The 16527-nt window shown below is 51.5% G+C and overlaps 7 protein-coding genes across 7 annotated transcripts; 5 read left to right on the top strand and 2 right to left on the bottom strand.

Moving 5' to 3' along the window:
* Positions 1–118: 118 nt before the first annotated feature.
* VDBG_09176 (aldehyde dehydrogenase) lies at positions 119–2083 on the top strand (the record flags this gene model as incomplete). The annotated part of the gene is made up of 8 exons (XM_003000635.1): positions 119–160; positions 283–547; positions 600–772; positions 829–1127; positions 1182–1225; positions 1281–1661; positions 1723–1918; positions 1987–2083. The coding sequence occupies 8 exons, from the start codon at positions 119–121 to the stop codon at positions 2081–2083; spliced, it is 1497 nt and encodes a 498-aa protein (XP_003000681.1).
* Positions 2084–2477: 394 nt separating this feature from the next.
* VDBG_09175 (predicted protein) lies at positions 2478–2837 on the top strand (the record flags this gene model as incomplete). Its single annotated transcript, XM_003000634.1, has 1 exon — positions 2478–2837. One exon carries the CDS (start codon positions 2478–2480, stop codon positions 2835–2837), a length of 360 nt encoding a protein of 119 aa, XP_003000680.1.
* Positions 2838–4363: 1526 nt separating this feature from the next.
* On the top strand, positions 4364–7298 carry VDBG_09174 (conserved hypothetical protein; the record flags this gene model as incomplete). The annotated part of the gene is made up of 9 exons (XM_003000633.1): positions 4364–4602; positions 4669–4696; positions 4755–4906; positions 4965–5071; positions 5162–5538; positions 5789–6379; positions 6435–6520; positions 6575–6595; positions 6737–7298. 9 exons carry the CDS (start codon positions 4364–4366, stop codon positions 7296–7298), a joined length of 2163 nt encoding a protein of 720 aa, XP_003000679.1.
* A 43-nt stretch (positions 7299–7341) lies between these two features.
* On the bottom strand, positions 7342–9455 carry VDBG_09173 (4-coumarate-CoA ligase; the record flags this gene model as incomplete). The annotated part of the gene is made up of 8 exons (XM_003000632.1): positions 7342–7498; positions 7552–7803; positions 7862–8045; positions 8103–8396; positions 8458–8527; positions 8579–8995; positions 9213–9266; positions 9324–9455. 8 exons carry the CDS (start codon positions 9453–9455, stop codon positions 7420–7422), a joined length of 1482 nt encoding a protein of 493 aa, XP_003000678.1.
* A 414-nt stretch (positions 9456–9869) lies between these two features.
* VDBG_09172 (NAD-dependent epimerase/dehydratase) lies at positions 9870–11400 on the top strand (the record flags this gene model as incomplete). The annotated part of the gene is made up of 4 exons (XM_003000631.1): positions 9870–10259; positions 10347–10497; positions 10555–10814; positions 10867–11400. 4 exons carry the CDS (start codon positions 9870–9872, stop codon positions 11398–11400), a joined length of 1335 nt encoding a protein of 444 aa, XP_003000677.1.
* An 824-nt stretch (positions 11401–12224) lies between these two features.
* Positions 12225–14325, top strand: VDBG_09171 (conserved hypothetical protein; the record flags this gene model as incomplete). Its single annotated transcript, XM_003000630.1, has 5 exons — positions 12225–12398; positions 12603–12667; positions 12724–13311; positions 13378–13992; positions 14283–14325. The coding sequence occupies 5 exons, from the start codon at positions 12225–12227 to the stop codon at positions 14323–14325; spliced, it is 1485 nt and encodes a 494-aa protein (XP_003000676.1).
* Positions 14326–14608: 283 nt separating this feature from the next.
* Positions 14609–16354, bottom strand: VDBG_09170 (pisatin demethylase; the record flags this gene model as incomplete). Its single annotated transcript, XM_003000629.1, has 4 exons — positions 14609–14713; positions 14769–15560; positions 15621–15992; positions 16049–16354. The coding sequence occupies 4 exons, from the start codon at positions 16352–16354 to the stop codon at positions 14609–14611; spliced, it is 1575 nt and encodes a 524-aa protein (XP_003000675.1).
* Positions 16355–16527: the final 173 nt, after the last annotated feature.

Raw genomic sequence — 16527 nt, 5'->3', positions numbered from 1 at the left:
TTCTCATGACATGGCCCCATCGCATCGCCGCCTTTTTTTAATGCGCCGTCGTGCGAAGATTGCACTCACAAAACGAATCGCTTGGATTCGCTGCACACTTATCGAAAAAGTGATCAATATGGCTTCTCTTCCTCCCCGCAAGCTCTTTATCGGAAATGAGGTATGCCGCGGCCGGACTTTGGTGGTGTTGCGGGATTGAATGACGCCACTAATTTGAGATCGACAATCAGTTTGTAGACTCCCAACACAGCAATGGCGAAAAGTTGACGTTGCTGAACCCAGTTGACGACTCGGTCGTCGTGGATGACCTTCAATTGGCCGGAAAAGAAGATGTTGACCGAGCCGTCGCGCTTGCAAACGAGGCATTCCGAAAAGGGACCATGGGCTTCGTTTACTGGTGTTCAGCGCGCCGCGTGTCTCAACAAATTCGCTGATATCGTCGAGAAGAATGTCGACCATCTTGCCTACTGCGAGTCCCTTCCCACTGGACGTCCCATTGCAGGCATTATTCACATGGATTTGGCTCACATGGCCCAAGTTTTCCGATGTAAGGTCATCAGTGAAAACAGAGCTGTGAAATACCTTTCTGACAGGATCAGATTACGCTGGATGGGCAGATAAGATTGCTGGACAATCGTTCTCAGAAGACAACGGCTTTGCCAAGATCGTTAGATACGAACCTCTGGGCGTGTGTGCGAGCCTGGCGTCCTACAATGCGACTTTCCTCTACGTCGGCTGGAAGCTTGCGCCAGCTCTAGCGGCAGGAAACACGGTTCGTTGCCAAAGCTGTCCTGTTTCGTGGCACGCTTCGTTACTCATTACCATCAGGTCATATTCAAGCCCTCCGAGAAATCCCCGCTGGGAATTCTCGCTATGGCGCCGCTCTTCGCAGAGGCTGGATTCCCGCCTGGCGTCGTGCAATTCTTGACGGGCGCCAGAGAGACTGGAGCTTTGCTGTCTTCACACCAAAGAATAGCAAAGATCAGCTTCACTGGCTCCATTGCCGCTGGAAAAGCTGTCCAAGAAGCTGCGACGAATAGCAACCTCAAGAAAGTCACTCTGGAGCTTGGCGGCAAATCAGCAGCTGTAGTGTTTGACGATGCGGACTTTGATCTCTGCGTGGGCTGGTACGCCTTTCTTACCTTGAACCTTGTTGAAATATATCTAATTTGACACCCTAGCGTCGGCGGTGGCTTCCTCGCCAACTCGGGGCAGATTTGTGTTGGTAAGTCCAACAGATGAGACTGGCGTCGATGGCGAAAATTCTCACCAGTGTGCAGCGGCCTCTCGCGTGTTGATTCAGGAATCTATTGCACCCAAGTTCATTCAGGCCATCAAAGAGGTCTTTGAGCAGGCCCGAGACGGTATGGGCAGCAGTCCTCTAGAACTTTCGACGCAGCACGGCCCGATAGTCGATAAATCACAGTTCGACCGAATCATGGGATACATTGAGAAAGGCAAGCAATCTGCCGAGCTCATCACTGGTGGTAACAGGAAAGGATCCAAGGGATGCTTCATCGAGCCGACGTTGTTCGTCAACCCAACCTCGGATAGCCCAATCTGGAAGGAGGAGATTTTCGGGCCCGTCCTCACAGTCAAGACGTTCAAGACCGAGGAGGAAGCCATCGAGCTAGCCAACGACACAGTCTACGGACTTGCCTGTAAGAGAGCGCCGATAAATCTGATTGCTTACGGAACTAACATTATTCCCTTCTTCCACAGCGTGTCTTTACACATCAGATCTCTCACGAGCCTTGCGTGTATCCTCGGCACTCGAGAGCGGCGGAGTTTCTGTGAACTCTCCGTACCTCCCGGAGCTCAACACTCCGTTTGGGGGTTCAAAGCAGAGCGGACAAGGCAGAGAGCTTGGCTCTCACGGCTTGTACAGCTACCTAGAACCCAAGTCAGTGCATATAAAGTAAGTTGGCCCAAGCGACGTGCGTGGCGTAGCCGTACCATGCTAATTGAGGCTTAGAATTACGGCAGCCAAGCTGTAAGAACAATGCAACAACCTGAGGAGAAGACGTGTGCCGGGACTTGTTCGTCTATATCTGCTATATATCACCAAAACCTTCTTGACTGAGATAGATACGCTGGATAAGCGGCCGAGGCGTATCAACAGATTAGCACCGTATAAGGTTTTTGCCACGAAGTAAATAAATTAAATTCTTCATCACACGTTTAGACAATTCGTCAAATGAATGGGGACATGTTGCATTAGAGTGCTACTACCATTGATCGCCGTTCGGCAAGCATCGTGCCGAATTCCGTATTTGCCGGAGAGGTCCATCGTGGATCCGCCGGGAGAGGAGACCTCGGCATCAGTTCCGCTGAGCCCGAAGACCCTACAGACTCAAAACAGCCACTTGGGAAGATAATTAAAATGACTACAAAGCTCAATCGGAAGATTGGCACCTTGCATATCAATCCTTCTTGATTTTACAGAATACGCACAATTGTCGCACATCTCAATCAAAATGGCCGAAGTCCGCACCGAATTCTACGTCAGGAGAACTCTCGTTGTGCCAGCCAGTGTGCCAAAAGATGGTGAGCTGTCCAGTCGCAAAAGTCTCGCCGGGCCTTTGAGATTGTCCGTCCATGATTACTCGGTTCTCGATGCGAACCCCGATGGCGCCACCTTCGTCCTCACACATGGCAATTCTTACAACAAATATTTCTGGGAGCTTATCATCAATCTCCTTCTGAAACGGCCGGATCTAAAGCGATTTATCAAGAGGTTTATCGCTATCGATGCAGCAAACCATGGCGATAGCGCGATGCTGAATCGAGGCGTGCTACCAGTCGAAGGTCAGCGCTACAAAGCTCACGCAAAATAGGTGGGACGACATGCTGATTTGATGCGCAGCATGTTGGCACGATGTGTCCAGAGACATTCTCAGCACGATAGAATATGTTCAGGCTCAAAAGCCTGTCATTGGAATTGGCCACTCATATGGAGGAGGAGGACTGTAAGCGTCATACAATTGGATATTATGTTCCTGGACTGAATGCCGTTCTAGATGCCACGCAGCAATGCTTGAGCCAACAGCCTTTCTTGCCGCTATTCTAGTGGAACCTATTCTTTTCGCGATGGAAGCGGAGACAAAGATGGTTGTTCAGATGGCCTTACGGCGCCGAGACACATGGGAAATCAAAGTGAGCAGACGGCGAAATACTGATAACACGAAGGCCGGAGTTGCTAACGACAGCACCAAGGGCGGATGTCACGGCAGCATTTCAAAAGAGCAAAGGGTTTCGAAGCTGGGACAGGCGACAATTGCAAGTCTACCTGTAAGTGACCCTCTTCAATCCCATAATCGTCATTTTTCAGTAGTGACCTTGTGTGCCAGATCATGAATCTATGCTGAAGATCCCAACGACCCTCGTCAACCGTGCACCTTGCGACCCCAAAGAACAGGAAAGCTGTAGGTGTCTTCAAGCTCTCCCAGCTTTACGACAATGCGTTGTGGAATCCACTGACATACATCCACCGCTCAGGCCTCCTACACTGCAGCGCCGCATCCAGTCATCCTTGAGCTTATCGAAAAGTCCAAAGGCCGAAATCATTTCATCTGGGGTGGAAACAGTGAGGTTGTGTACGTTGCAATACAACCTAGAGAAAATCCTTCTCGCTGACTTCAACATAGCAATCACGAGAGACAGGAACATGTCGCGCGACTAATAAAGCCACCCAGTACATCGCAGGTCATGGCGGGTGCCGATCACGCAGTGAGTGTTGTGTCCGTTATTCCCATACTGGCATTCATTTCTCACACGTGTGATCATCAGATCCCGATGTCGCGTCCTGAGCAATTGACTGCGATTATAGCCGAGCTGGTGATGCCACTATTCGGTGGCTGGAGCGTAAAAGGCAAGCTATGAGACGCGCGGCGTTGCACGTGGATGATTCAGGTGGACGGAAATTCCGTAATCAGTTCCGCAGCTCCTCTTCCTTGATCAGGGGGTCATCGCGAACAGGGTCATTCGCCAGGGAGTACGTTACCCCGGAGAGCTAGAGCCATGCGGGGTCCGGGGTAGGCGGGGAGAGGTTAGGGGTGCTGTGTCCAGACCTCCAGGGTCTCGTCTACAAGCGATTCCTTCAGCTGTGCGCTAAAGCCAAGACCGGGCGCTGCCAGAATCGCCAGAATCAGCAGTAGCTTGAACTTTACATTAATTGACTAGCGACATCCCTGCAGTGTGTGCTCGGTTTCCATGGGTCAAAACCAAAGAATGACTCGCCAGCATCGTAGGCGCCATTGATCTCCCCGAATGCCCCACGCGGGGAGACTCACCTCAACGCAATCTGTTTCCTGAGACTACACACCAGTTGCACATCAACATCGACTGCGACATCATCGTCATCATGGACTCCGATAAGCAGCAAGACAGTGCCAAGGCATCTTCTATTGAGGTCATGACCACCACAGATCGTGTTGACCACGGTTCTGAGAAGCCGGAACGCCGGCTATCGCATTCAACCGACGCATCGAAGAACAGCAACAAGAAGACGGCAGAAAAGCGAGCAGATGATCGAGCAAGTCCAGATTCTGCAGAGCAACCAGCGAAGAAGATGAAGAGGGGGAAGTACATTTCAAGAGCTTGGTATAACGATCTTTCTCCGATTATCTCATGTCTTCGGTTAGGCCACTGACACTTGCCCAATGCTAGCACATCTTGTCAACAGCGAAAAGTAAAGGTAAGTCACACGAGTTGTACACACATCCCAGGAGTTCTGCTGCTAATTCCTTCCAAAGTGCGATGGCGGCGAGCCGTGTGCTCAATGTATCGCCCGGGACCAGCCATGTGTCTCCGCGCCAAAAGGCCATAATGCGCATGCAGCGATGGAACAGCGAAGCCGTACTTTCAGTGTAGGCGAGGTCGATGCCGTGCGTCGTGCAGGTGGCAGGTAAACGATGCGCTCATTTCCCACATTGCGCTTCATGAAGATTCTGACCAGCATGCAGCACCGCGGGGAACGCCAGTACTATGGAGCTGCTTGCTCGTTTGGCCGAAGTGGAGCATCGACTAAACATGATCCCGACATCCAATTTCGATGCCATGCTGTACAAGAGTCAACCACATCATGCGAAAGGCCATTCGACGGCAGGCGAGGATCACCAGATCTCCTCTACGATTGATCTATCAAATGTGATGGAGCCAGACGGCCAAACATTCGCGGGTGAGATCTCGATGAGCCCAGGCCTCCAAGGCATGGATGACGACATGGATAGAATGGCCGCGGACTCATCCGGGATGATGGCAGAATATCCATCTAGGTCTCCAAATCCTGCGGGAGACAGTTCTCCACGAAAAGTTCGTGCCTGGTTGGAGGCCATTCTTGACCAACACGGCGTCGTTGCTGATGAAGAGGCCTGGAGACGATATTTGCATATTTTCCTCGAGGAAATCCACATCCTGTATCCGATACTACACGCGCCTACTCTCTGGGAGACCTTCAACGAAATGTGGGAGTACTCCGCTCTATGGCCTCTCACGAGCTCGGCAGAGCGAGAACAGAAGCGGATGGCTGTGGCTCTTGTGTGCTTTTGTTTGGCTCTCGGAAGGTGCAGCGTTTCGAGCCGGGTCACTGATGCGAATGGTGTGCAGTCTGCTGGCTGGACTCTATACAGCGTTGGTATGAGCCTTCTTCAAGACTCAACAGAAATGAGTAACACGGCCGCAAAGTCACTTTTGACTCTACAGATGCTCTTAATCCGGGTGAGTAAGCAGCGGAAACGTCAAAAAAGTTATCTCGCAAGTGAAGCGCAGCACTGACAGGTTCCTCCAGGTAATCTACCTTTTCCGCCTCGACGCTACTCAACGGGCGACCCGACTTCTTGCCCTGGCAGTATCCAATGCCCACATAATTGGTCTGCACCGACAGAGCACCCTCGAAAATATGCCTGCAGTGGCCAGTCAAATGTACACGAGATCGTGGTGGTCTATTTACGTACTAGATCGACGTCTGGCAATCGAATCCGGCCGTCCATACCTAATCCAGGACAGCAATGTCGATACAGCACTACCTCTAGACCTCAGCGACGCATGGCTGACTCGTTTCCAGTCGAGGCCCGAGAAGATCTCACAACTGCAGAGAGAGGTGGCACTCGAGCTTGCCAGTGAGCCGATTACGGCGATTCCGTATATAGCGGCGATGGTACGATACTCGAGAGTCGTAGGGAAGGCCTGGGAACTACTTTACGGTGTCAAGTCTGCGAACTCGACATCGTCTCCGATGGTGGAGTATGCTGATACAGTCTTGACTGATCTCCTCGACACATTGCCTCCATGTTTGACATACGACCTCAACATCCCGAATGAGGTGCAATTTGCATCAAGGCTGCGATGGCAGGTCAAACAGACTGTGCTACTGTATACAGTGAGTTGGCCATGCACAGCCACACACGTCTGCAATCACGACTAAAAAAACACAGTGCACACATTTCCTCCGCTTGCTCATGCGACGGCCATTTTCATCTCACGTACGACGTTTTGATCGAGCCGAAGACGATGAAGTCGAGTGCGCCACAGTCTGTGCCAGTCTCGCGGCGAGAATACTCAACGTACACGAAAGCATCCAAGACGATACTCTCAAGTACTGCTTCCCATTCAGCCATTATCTCACGAGCTCAACAATGATCATGATGGGACTTTTCACACGAGAACCCAGCTTGAAGAAACGTCATCGAGCCACAGTTCTCGCTGCGACTCGCTCGCTCAATACCTATTGTCACAGAATATGGGTGTCCGGGAAGATGATGCGCTGGGTGCAGAAGCTGACGTCCCTCGTCCAGCGCACATTCAAGGAGGGAGGAACGGACCGCGAGTCATCACAACGACGGGATAGCGTTTCTCTTAATCAAGAGGTCAGAGGGGATGATATGCAGCAACTGACGCCGCGTTCAGACCAGGCCGTCGAGTCTGAGAATGGCATACCCGCAGACTATCAGCAAACCAGACTTTTGGGCGGCTTGCAAGCGGGGAAGCAAGGGCTTGGTGGTTCCCCGTCTTGGAGCTTTGGTACAGACGGACAAGGCCCAAACCTTCCAGACTGGGCTATATCAGACTTTAACTTCGAAACCATCATAGCCGGAGAGGGTTCGGTTCAAAGGGCTCTCCAGTCTGGAGATTTGGCCACAATACCGGAGAATGGGTCCTCCACAATGAAGATCAGCAACATTGATTTGGACGAGAGCATGTTTGGTTCTCTTGGTCCGAATGGAATCTTCAACCTTGACATGGACATGGAACAGGCCACTTTGGGTCTTTTTAGCCCCGACATATCTAGGTATGCGTGAGACAAATGAAGATGATGAACGGGCAGGCGTTGGTGTCAGCGGGCTTGGACTGAAGAAAACATTGTACTATCTACATTGCCAATCTTAACAACGTTCTAATGCAAAACCTCGAATGACCAGGTCACAGCCTCGCGCGTTCCTGAGTTTCACGGCGGGCAATTGCTGCTGGTAGAAGTCGTCGTAGAATCTTCCCAGCGGGGCTTCTCAAATGTCAGCATAGTCTTCGCTGCCCTCTGGAAGGGCGCTTGCTTACTTTCTGGGAATAGCCTCAAGAATGTGAATGCCTCCCGAAAGTTGCTTGTATCTGGCAACCTTGGAGTTTGTGTGTGCGAGGATATCTTCTTTAAGTCGCTGTTGCTCTTGGTGGCCCTCTACATCAGTGGTGATGTAAGCGACAGGTATCTCGGATGTGCCGTGGTCATTGTACACGCCACAAACAGCAGCGTCATTCACTAATGGGTGGGTGATAAGGATGGCCTCAAGTTCAGCGGGAGCGACTTGTTGCCTTCACGCCAAAGTCAGTACACGAAATGATCAAAGGTATTTCAAGCGTGGCAACTTACCCTTTAACCTTGATCATCTCCTTCGCCCTGTCGACGATAAAGAGGTATCCGTCCTCATCAACGTAACCAATGTCTCCGGTCTTCATGAATCCATCGGCAGTCATGGGGCTATCGACCTTTCCACTGCTGACGTATCCCTGCATGATGTTCGGGCCACGGATAATAAACTCTCCAATCTTCGCGTCTGTGGCACGTCAGCAAGTCACCTTTCGGCCCAGGGCACATAGGTCCCAGAACGCACCGTTTCCGTCATCGTCAATGATTCGCATTTCGATCCCAGGGAGCAGCCTGCCAATGGTTCCTTTGAGGTTGACTTCGTTCTCTCGCTGTGAGGCCACACTGGGGCTGGCCTCTGTCATACCGTACCACTGGGTGACGGCGCAGCCGAACCTTTTTGTGAGCTCATCTGCTTGTCTCTGGTTCAGTGGTGCAGCTGCGTTCATCATACACTGCACAGATGAGAAATCTCCCTGCGCAGCAGGCGGGTTGCGCAGAAACTCAAGTGCGATTGGGGGGACAACATTAATATGTGTGACTAGAGGGAATCATCAGTGACGAGCGTATAAATCCAAGATCGCCCGTGGGTCAATTCTTACTGCGATGCTTCTTGACAGCTGCAAGAAGCGGGCCCATATCAAATCTCTTGAAGGCCACGATTGGCGTTCCCTAAACCTCATCATTAATCCTTGTCCCCACAGCTGTTCTGGGTCATCTTACCTGGCAGACGTATTGGCACGAGAATCCAGCGAGGCCCAGAATATGAAAGAAAGGCACGATGAGAGCCACAACAGTTTTTGGTGTGAACATCCCTTCTAGCCCTTTTGATTGCTGGAAAATGTTTGCCACAATATTACCATGGCTTAGCTGTACTCCTTTGACGAGACCCGAAGTGCCGGAGCTGAAGCAAATAAAAGCCAAAGAGTTAGCGGCAGCTCCTGGCGGAAGGCTTCTCGGCTCGAAATGAGAAGAACCGTGCTGCAGTACGTGCTCGACCCTGAGTACCTCGACATTGTTGCCGTGAGCTTCCAGAGAATCCCAAACATGCAGGGTTGGCCTATGTGGGAGGTCGGACGTGATGAGAATTGCATTCGAAAGCCGCGAAAGAAGATCTTGCTCAACCAGCACATGTTTAGGCTTGCTTAGTCCTAGAGCATGTGATAATTCCTGGAACTTGTCAGTCCTGGTCGTGTCAAGCAGAAGTGGACACTTACACTAGGCTCGTAGAGAGGGTTCAGTGCTGAGACCACCGCGCCGGTGGCTAAAATAGCATGGACGCAGATTGGGAAATAGTGCTTCGGGATCCAGAGTCAGTTATTTGAATTCATCAAAAGAAAAATTGTAGATTCCGTACTCGATTTGTTGATAGGATGCCCACGACGTCACCGGGTTTCAAGCCAATCACGGTCTGAAAATGATGAGCAAGCTTCCTGACGCCAGTCCGAAAGCTTTCATAGGTGAAAACTGTTTTGCCCGAGAGGCCATCAATTATTGCTGGATGGCTGTCGGGTGTATTGTTCAAGTTGTAGTTGAGTAATAGTTCTGTCAAGGTCAGATCTTTGGGATACTCGAGCACGTGCTGACTAGTGTAAATCATCTTGACGGAGGATTGCTTTCAAAGTGTACCAGCAAAAGAAATCAGAAGAGCCGCAAAACAATTTGTGAGCTACAAGAATCATAGCCCAAGCTCACACAGGACCTGATGGCATTTTGTTTGGCCATAGCTGGACACCCGGGCGTTCGGTCCAGGACCCCGAAGCTACGGTCAACCCCGGACTGGTCAAGTTCCGGCGACTTCGGAATTTCGATTAGTGCTCCACTCGCACCCCAAAGATGGATTTCCAGACTCTCCGGAATTATTTCCTCACATCGCCCATTGTCCTCGTGACGTTCGCATTGCAGTGCTGCCGATACAAAGACATAAAGTATTCGATTGAAGTCGGCACTGAAAGTTACTGCCAACTTCACACAAGTCTATTACTTACACCCATATCACTTCTACACCAAAATCATGTCTCCAACCCGCGCAAAGGTCGCCTTCGTCACTGGTGCGAATGGTATTACTGGCAATGCCATTGTCGAACACCTCATACGTCAGCCAGCGACCGAATGGTCCAAGATTGTCATTTCTTCCAGGAGGACACCTACACAAGTGTTCTGGCAAGACCCTCGCATCCGTTTTATTGCATTGGACTTCTTGAAGCCGGTCGATGAACTTGTGGAGGCTATGAAGCCGTTGTGCCACGACGTCACACATGCCTTTTTCGCCTCCTATGTCCACACTGCCGATTTCGCCAAGCTTCGGGACCTCAACGTCCCTTTGTTCAAGAACTTCCTTAGTGCCATCGACACGGTCGCCTGGAACTCGTTGAAGCGCGTCTGCCTCAGCACTGGCGGAAAGGTAGGCATTCGTCCTTGATCCATTCATGGAACCGGGAACTCACACACAGATGATTAGAACTACGGCGTGCATCTTGGCCCTGTCGAGGTCCCAATTCACGAAGGGATGCCTCGCTATGAGGATCATGGAGAGAACTTCTACTACCCCCAGGAAGATTATCTCTTCGATCTCGCTTCCAAGAGAGAATGGGACTGGAATGTCATCCGTCCCAACGCCATCATTGGATTTACGCCTGCTGGTAAGTCATATTGCCATTGAAAAACAACAAATGTTATTCCTGACAGTATCACAACAGGTAACGGCATGTCTGCCGCCTTGACTCTGGCCATCTACATTCTGACTTGTCGTGAGATGGGCGAGGTACCTGTATTCCCCGGAAACAAGTTCTTCTACAACTCTGTCGATGACGCATCTTACGCCCCCAGCCTTGCAGACATGAACGTTTGGGCAGCTACATCCGAAAATACCAAGAACGAAGCATTCAACCATACCAACGGTGATGTCTTCGTGTGGAAGCACTTCTGGCCGAAGCTTGGAAAGTACTTCGGTGTTGATGTGAGTTTTGTCTCTGGCCAGTCCGCTCCCACTCCTGACTTGGTTTGATCAGTTCCCCGAAATACAAGAATGGAGCGCTGCGGGTGACGGCCAGCGCATGGAGCATAACTTCCTCATGACCCAATGGGCCAAAGACAAGGCGCCCGTCTGGAAACGTGTCGTAGAGAAGCATGGTGGAAATCCCGAAGCATTCAACTGGGGTACTTGGGATTTCTTTGACTGGGCAGTTGGCAAGGCTTGGCTCACTATTGGCTCCGTTTCCAAGGCTCGCAAGTTCGGCTGGACCAGGTACGATGACACATACGACACGTACATTGAGACCTTCCGCTCCTTCGAGAACGCTGGCATTCTTCCCCTCACTGTTGAGCAGCCGTCGCCGCCAACCGATACCAGAGCCAAGCTCGCTCCTCATCCTGGCGATGCGGTGGCCGCACGCGAATCCGCGGCTGCCGTAAATGGCTCCAAGAAGGCTGAGCCCAAGTCTAATGGGGTTGAGCCTCAGTCACATGGAGTAAAGAGCTTCATTGTGGACTCGAAGTTTGGCACGGAGGTCGGTCACGTTGAGACTGTAGAAATTGTCAACTAGGGGCTTGGTCATGGTGCTTAACGTATTCTGGCGTTGCTTTACGTAGGCTTGTTCAATTCACGTCATTTCTACATCGCAATGAAACACATCCTAAACTCGTGAGCCCTCGTTCTGTCTGCGCAAATACCAAGACACATGTTCGTCTGCGTGAATAACCAATCCTTGACCGAATACCTTAGCGCAGTCAAAATGCAATGCCATCTGTAGTCGAGGCAATGAAGTTAGCAGGACATCGGAATATGATACTACGGAATTCAAAAATCGGCATCGACATAACACAAGTCACTCATTTTGAGGTGGCTCGCTATCCGCAGGATCCGGCGATATCAGTTGGTTGATAAAGTTGCCAAGCAGTGTTCCGTCCAGTGCTTGGCAGATGGAATTCGCCAAACCTTAATGGTTCCAAGGCATGATCGATAGGCCAAACGACGTATTACAGGTTGCACCATATTAGTTAATGGTGAAAGTTGGTTGGTTGCGGAAATCCATCGGAAATCCCAAAGTGGCTTTGATGGCCAAAACGCCCAACGACTAGGGGGCGAGCTGTGTCACAACCTGAATGGAGGCCAAAGCCACCCCCAAATAGTCCCACTAGGTTGTGGAATTTCCCTTGGAGCTACCCCACGGGGACCCCAGGCTCGCAATTTCGGGATGGAGGTTTTGGCAGTTCAGTTGGCCATTCAGTGCAAAGTCTGGCACATGAACCTTTGGTTCAATCGAATAAAGACAGCCGTCGCCCTCGTCCATTTGTTGAGGGTCTGCAGTAGACAGAACACCACTCAGCATCTTTGCACCTTCCAGCAACACCAATTGCTTTCAGAGTCATGGCGATCACCGAGAAGACAGACGTTGAACACGTCTCGTCGAGGGATGTGGAAGCCCTGACCAAGCGCCCAACTGTTGAGCCTGTGCCGCAATCTGCCAAAGCCGAAGCTGGCGTCATCCTTCGCGTTGACACGGCAGCTGATACAGGTCTACGCCTTGCTAAGGACGGACATGTAAGTATCTCCTTTCGCAATCACTCGAGGCGACTTTCACTGACCACCCCTCAGACTGTTCTTCTTCCGCAGCCTACTGATGATAGAGATGACCCACTCAACTGGCCGTCATGGAAAAAACATGCCGTTCTATTCGTAGTCGCATGGGGAGCGTTCTGTGCCGACTTTACATCAGCTGCAGGCAGCGCTACTATTCTGTTGCAGGCTCAGGAGTGGCATGAAAGTATCAGTCGAGTGAACGAGACCAATAGCATCAACGTCCTCATGATGTGAGCAGTTTCAATGTCTCCAAAATCGAAACCTTTACATGTACTGATCTTCCTAGGGCTCTGGGTGGTTTGATCTGGGTGCCAATGACTTCCATCATCGGCAGAGCCCCTACACTGTTCTGGTCGAACCTCATAGGTTTTCTCTTTACGATTGGAACAGCCCTCGCGCCAAACTTTACGACTTTCTACGCCATGCGTGCGCTGAAGGGTTTTTTCATTACGTCTTCGCAAACCATTTCGATTGCATTCATTAGAGACATGTTCTTCCACCACGAACGAGCTCGCAAGATTGGAATCTGGGCCCTGCTTTACATCGCCTCGCCTTACTGGGGTCCTCTTGTGGGCAACTTTGTCCTTCGGCGCCACCCACAAGTGGCAGGATATATTTTGGACCTGTGTCGGCGTGGTGTGCTCTGGACATGTTCTTTTATTGTCATGTTCCTCGACGAAACTTGGTACAACCGCGAGATTCACTCTTCCAACCAACCTCGACGTGGGGCAGGCTTTTGGTCAAGAATGTCCCGCATTGTCGGCATTTGGGAGTTTCGCAACCAGAAGGGCTACTACAAGCCTGTCTACCAATCTTTCAAGAAGTACATCATTACTTTGACGAAGCCAGTCGTTTTCCTCGTCCTTGCCGCATAGTAAGTTTCCAGGCAGATCCACCGCAGCTTGTGTCGGAAGCGGACACTGACTAATATGATGCACAGCCTGCTCTTCTTCGCTTGGGCCATTGGCATCAACATCACGACTGCTATTCTCTTCGGCACCCCGCGTGAGTTTGGTGGCTACGGGTACTCATTCACGAGTCTCGGCTATCTTTATTTCTCGCCCATCGTCGGTGTCATCTTCGGAGAAGTATTCGGCCACTACATCAACGACTGGATCGCTCAACGCTACGTTCGTAAGCACAATGGTGTCTTCGAGCCCGAGGCTCGTCTTTACATGATCTACTTGGCCGCTATTCCCATGATCGGAGGTCTTGTTCTACTCGGCCAAGCACTCGACCGTCATCTGTCTGTCGCAGCGGTCATCATGGGATGGGGCCTTCACAGCTTCGGAATCATGCTCACCTCGGTGGCGGTCTCTGCGTTCGTGTTGGACTCGTATCCAACCGCCCCTGCTGAAGTGTCGGGCTGGTCGAACTTTGCCCGTGCCATTGGAGGATTCAGCGTTGGCTACTTTCAGCAGCCCTGGGGTGCCAAGGTTGGGTTCGATGGCAGCTTCGGTACCCAGGCTGGGGTTGTCGCTTTCGGCGTGATTATTGTTGGGATTGTTCACAAGTACGGTCACTCTCTACGTCTCAAGGCTGGACCGATCGAGCAGTAAGTGAGGCGATATTAGTAGCTGTTTCTAAGTTGAGGAGATGCAAATCGCCTTGAAACTACACGACCATGGGGGATATGTGGAAGGTTCTGGGGGCGTCGAGACGCAATTAGTTATTTGAGTATCACCTATTATCTGTAGGCCATGGCGTATTGCGAGTATTTGCGCGTGACCAAAGAGCCATTGTTGCGTTTTTTGGGGTGTTCTGGTGGTGCTTACAGAATATAATATTCTGTGTTTACAAACTTCACCACGTGGGTCGTAACATTGCTAATGACAGGATTCACAGCAAAACTTGTAAGGAGACACCTGCGGAGCTAAGAAACAGGTAGCTTCAGGGGGCTGGTACAGGGGCTGAGGCCATGTAAAACCGTATACAAGGGCAGTAAATGTCCTCCTATCTGCAGCGGGCCGGGCCCGCATTCGGATGCTTTTTAAGCCCCTAGCTCACAATTGATGGTGCAACAGGCCTGCAGAAAGCTCCTTCACTCTGCTCGGTCCACCATGTTGGCAAGCGTCACGTTTTGGAGACTGTCAAGCCACGCTTGAAGCGGAATACCTACCATGCGTAATGAACTTTTTTTACGTATTTATTTCTTCAATTTCTTTGTTCTTCTACAAAATACTTTCCCTCTCCTTGAGTCTGACAAATAAATTGCTCTGCTTGACGAACCAGGCGTTGTGCAGCACCCAGGGCGAATCTGGATCGACCAATTCAAGCTTCAGGCGACGTTAGTCAAGGTGGTCATCTTGAGCAGAGTGTAACATGGCTTACCTCGAAAGTCCTCAGAATCGCTGGTACAAGTTTGAAGATCTCAAGAAGCGAGATGTTCTTCCCAATGCAAGTTCTTGAGCCAGCGCCGAATGAGAATAGACAGCTCTTCATCAAGGAGAGCTCAGCCGGATTGGCATCAATCCACCGCTCCGGGCGGAACTCGTCGGTTCTTGAGCCAAACACCGACTCATCACGGTGCACGACCCAGGCCGAACAGCCGACGATTGTCCCTCCAGGAATACGCTGGCCGGCAACATTGATCCCTTGACTTGGCACCACTCGCTCAAGCGTGAGGCCGGCGGCGGGATGGCATCGGAGAGCCTCGTTGATGACGGCGCTCAAGTACGGCAGGGAGCGCACCTCCTCCCACTGGACCAGTGCATCCGGGCGTGCAAATCTGCCAGCCTGGCTCTCTGTGGATAGTTCATGAAGGAGCTTCTCCATCTTCTCCGGGTGCTTCAGGAGCAAGTAGAACACGGCCCGAAGGCTGATGGCGGTTGTATCAGAGCCGGCAAACATGTTGGCGACCGTCAAGGCCAGCACGCGCTCCTCGCTGATGAACTCCGGATCCTTCTTGCGGGCATCCTTGAAGCGTGACAGAAAGTCTTTCCGCGCCGTCTTTCCGGTGGGTAGCTCTTCCTGAGCTTCTTTCTCAATGTCGCTCCGCTCTGCCATTCGCCTTTTTGCGAACTCAACCACGGGCGAGTTGAAGTTAAGGAGGTTGTGTTTGCTCAACCACATTCTGAAGGGGTTCTTGAGCAGCAGCTTATCCAGGATCGGCAATTGTCCTATCTGCGAGCGTGAATCAGATTGACTTTCTCTATGCCATACAAACAAGGATGGAGTACTTACAACCGCCACATAGTTAAGCAGACCCTCGAGGTTTTGGATGATATCATCAACATCCTCACCACGGTCCACAAAACCCAGTCTCTTGGAATACGTCAACTCGCCAATGACGTCGAAAGCATAAAACTGCAGCCATTGGCCGAAATCAAGTTCGCCGTTGGCCTTTTCGTTCCGGGTGTACCGCTGCTTGAGCTGCTTCAGGAATTCCTCAGAGGTCGAATCCACAAGCGGCTCAAAGTTGACCAGCGTGCTCATCGAGTAAGCGCTGGATACAGACCGTCGCAGCCTGGCATGGAACTTCTCGTCTGTCGTGTTGAACATGCTCTGGAGGCAGTGACCGTTGGCGATCGTCTGCTGCACAGGGTAGAAGCCCGACTGTCGCGCTGATGAGCGTCATGTTCCCGGCCGAGGCGCAAGGGGAGGAGGTTTACCTTGACAAACCCTGCATTCAGAGCGTAGATTGTCTTGATCGCCTCCGCGTTGCCTACCGAGACGGTGCGCGGTCCAAGCCGGACCAGTGGGCCGTACTTTTCGTGCAGTTTGATGTGCGAGAGCTCTGGTCGACGTCCCCACACGATGAACAGGCGCCACCAGTCGGTGAAGCTCGCGGCGAACGGGCCTGGTATGCCATTGAGCCCTCCGCCGAACCGGTTCACTAGTAACTTGGCAGCGAGAAGCGATAGAACGAGGGCGAGATACCCGATAGCCGTCTTTGGTAAAACCTGTTCGATGAGCATGTCGGCGGTGGTGGTTGTTGGCTTTTCGACGTGCAAGTGTTGGTGGCGTACCACAGGATCTTTTCAACAGTATGGCCTTACAAGCCCTGGGAGATTGCTTCCTGCATTCGACGTACATGCATCTACACGTTCGTTTCCAGCAATTATCAATTGCAATTCAGAGCGTGCAGCGA

This window comes from Verticillium alfalfae, genomic scaffold (genome assembly GCF_000150825.1).
Source record: "Verticillium alfalfae VaMs.102 supercont1.14 genomic scaffold, whole genome shotgun sequence".
Classification (NCBI taxonomy): domain Eukaryota; kingdom Fungi; phylum Ascomycota; class Sordariomycetes; order Glomerellales; family Plectosphaerellaceae; genus Verticillium; species Verticillium alfalfae.
Note: the sequence above shows the minus strand (reverse complement) of the source record. Positions and strands in the feature narration are given on the sequence as shown.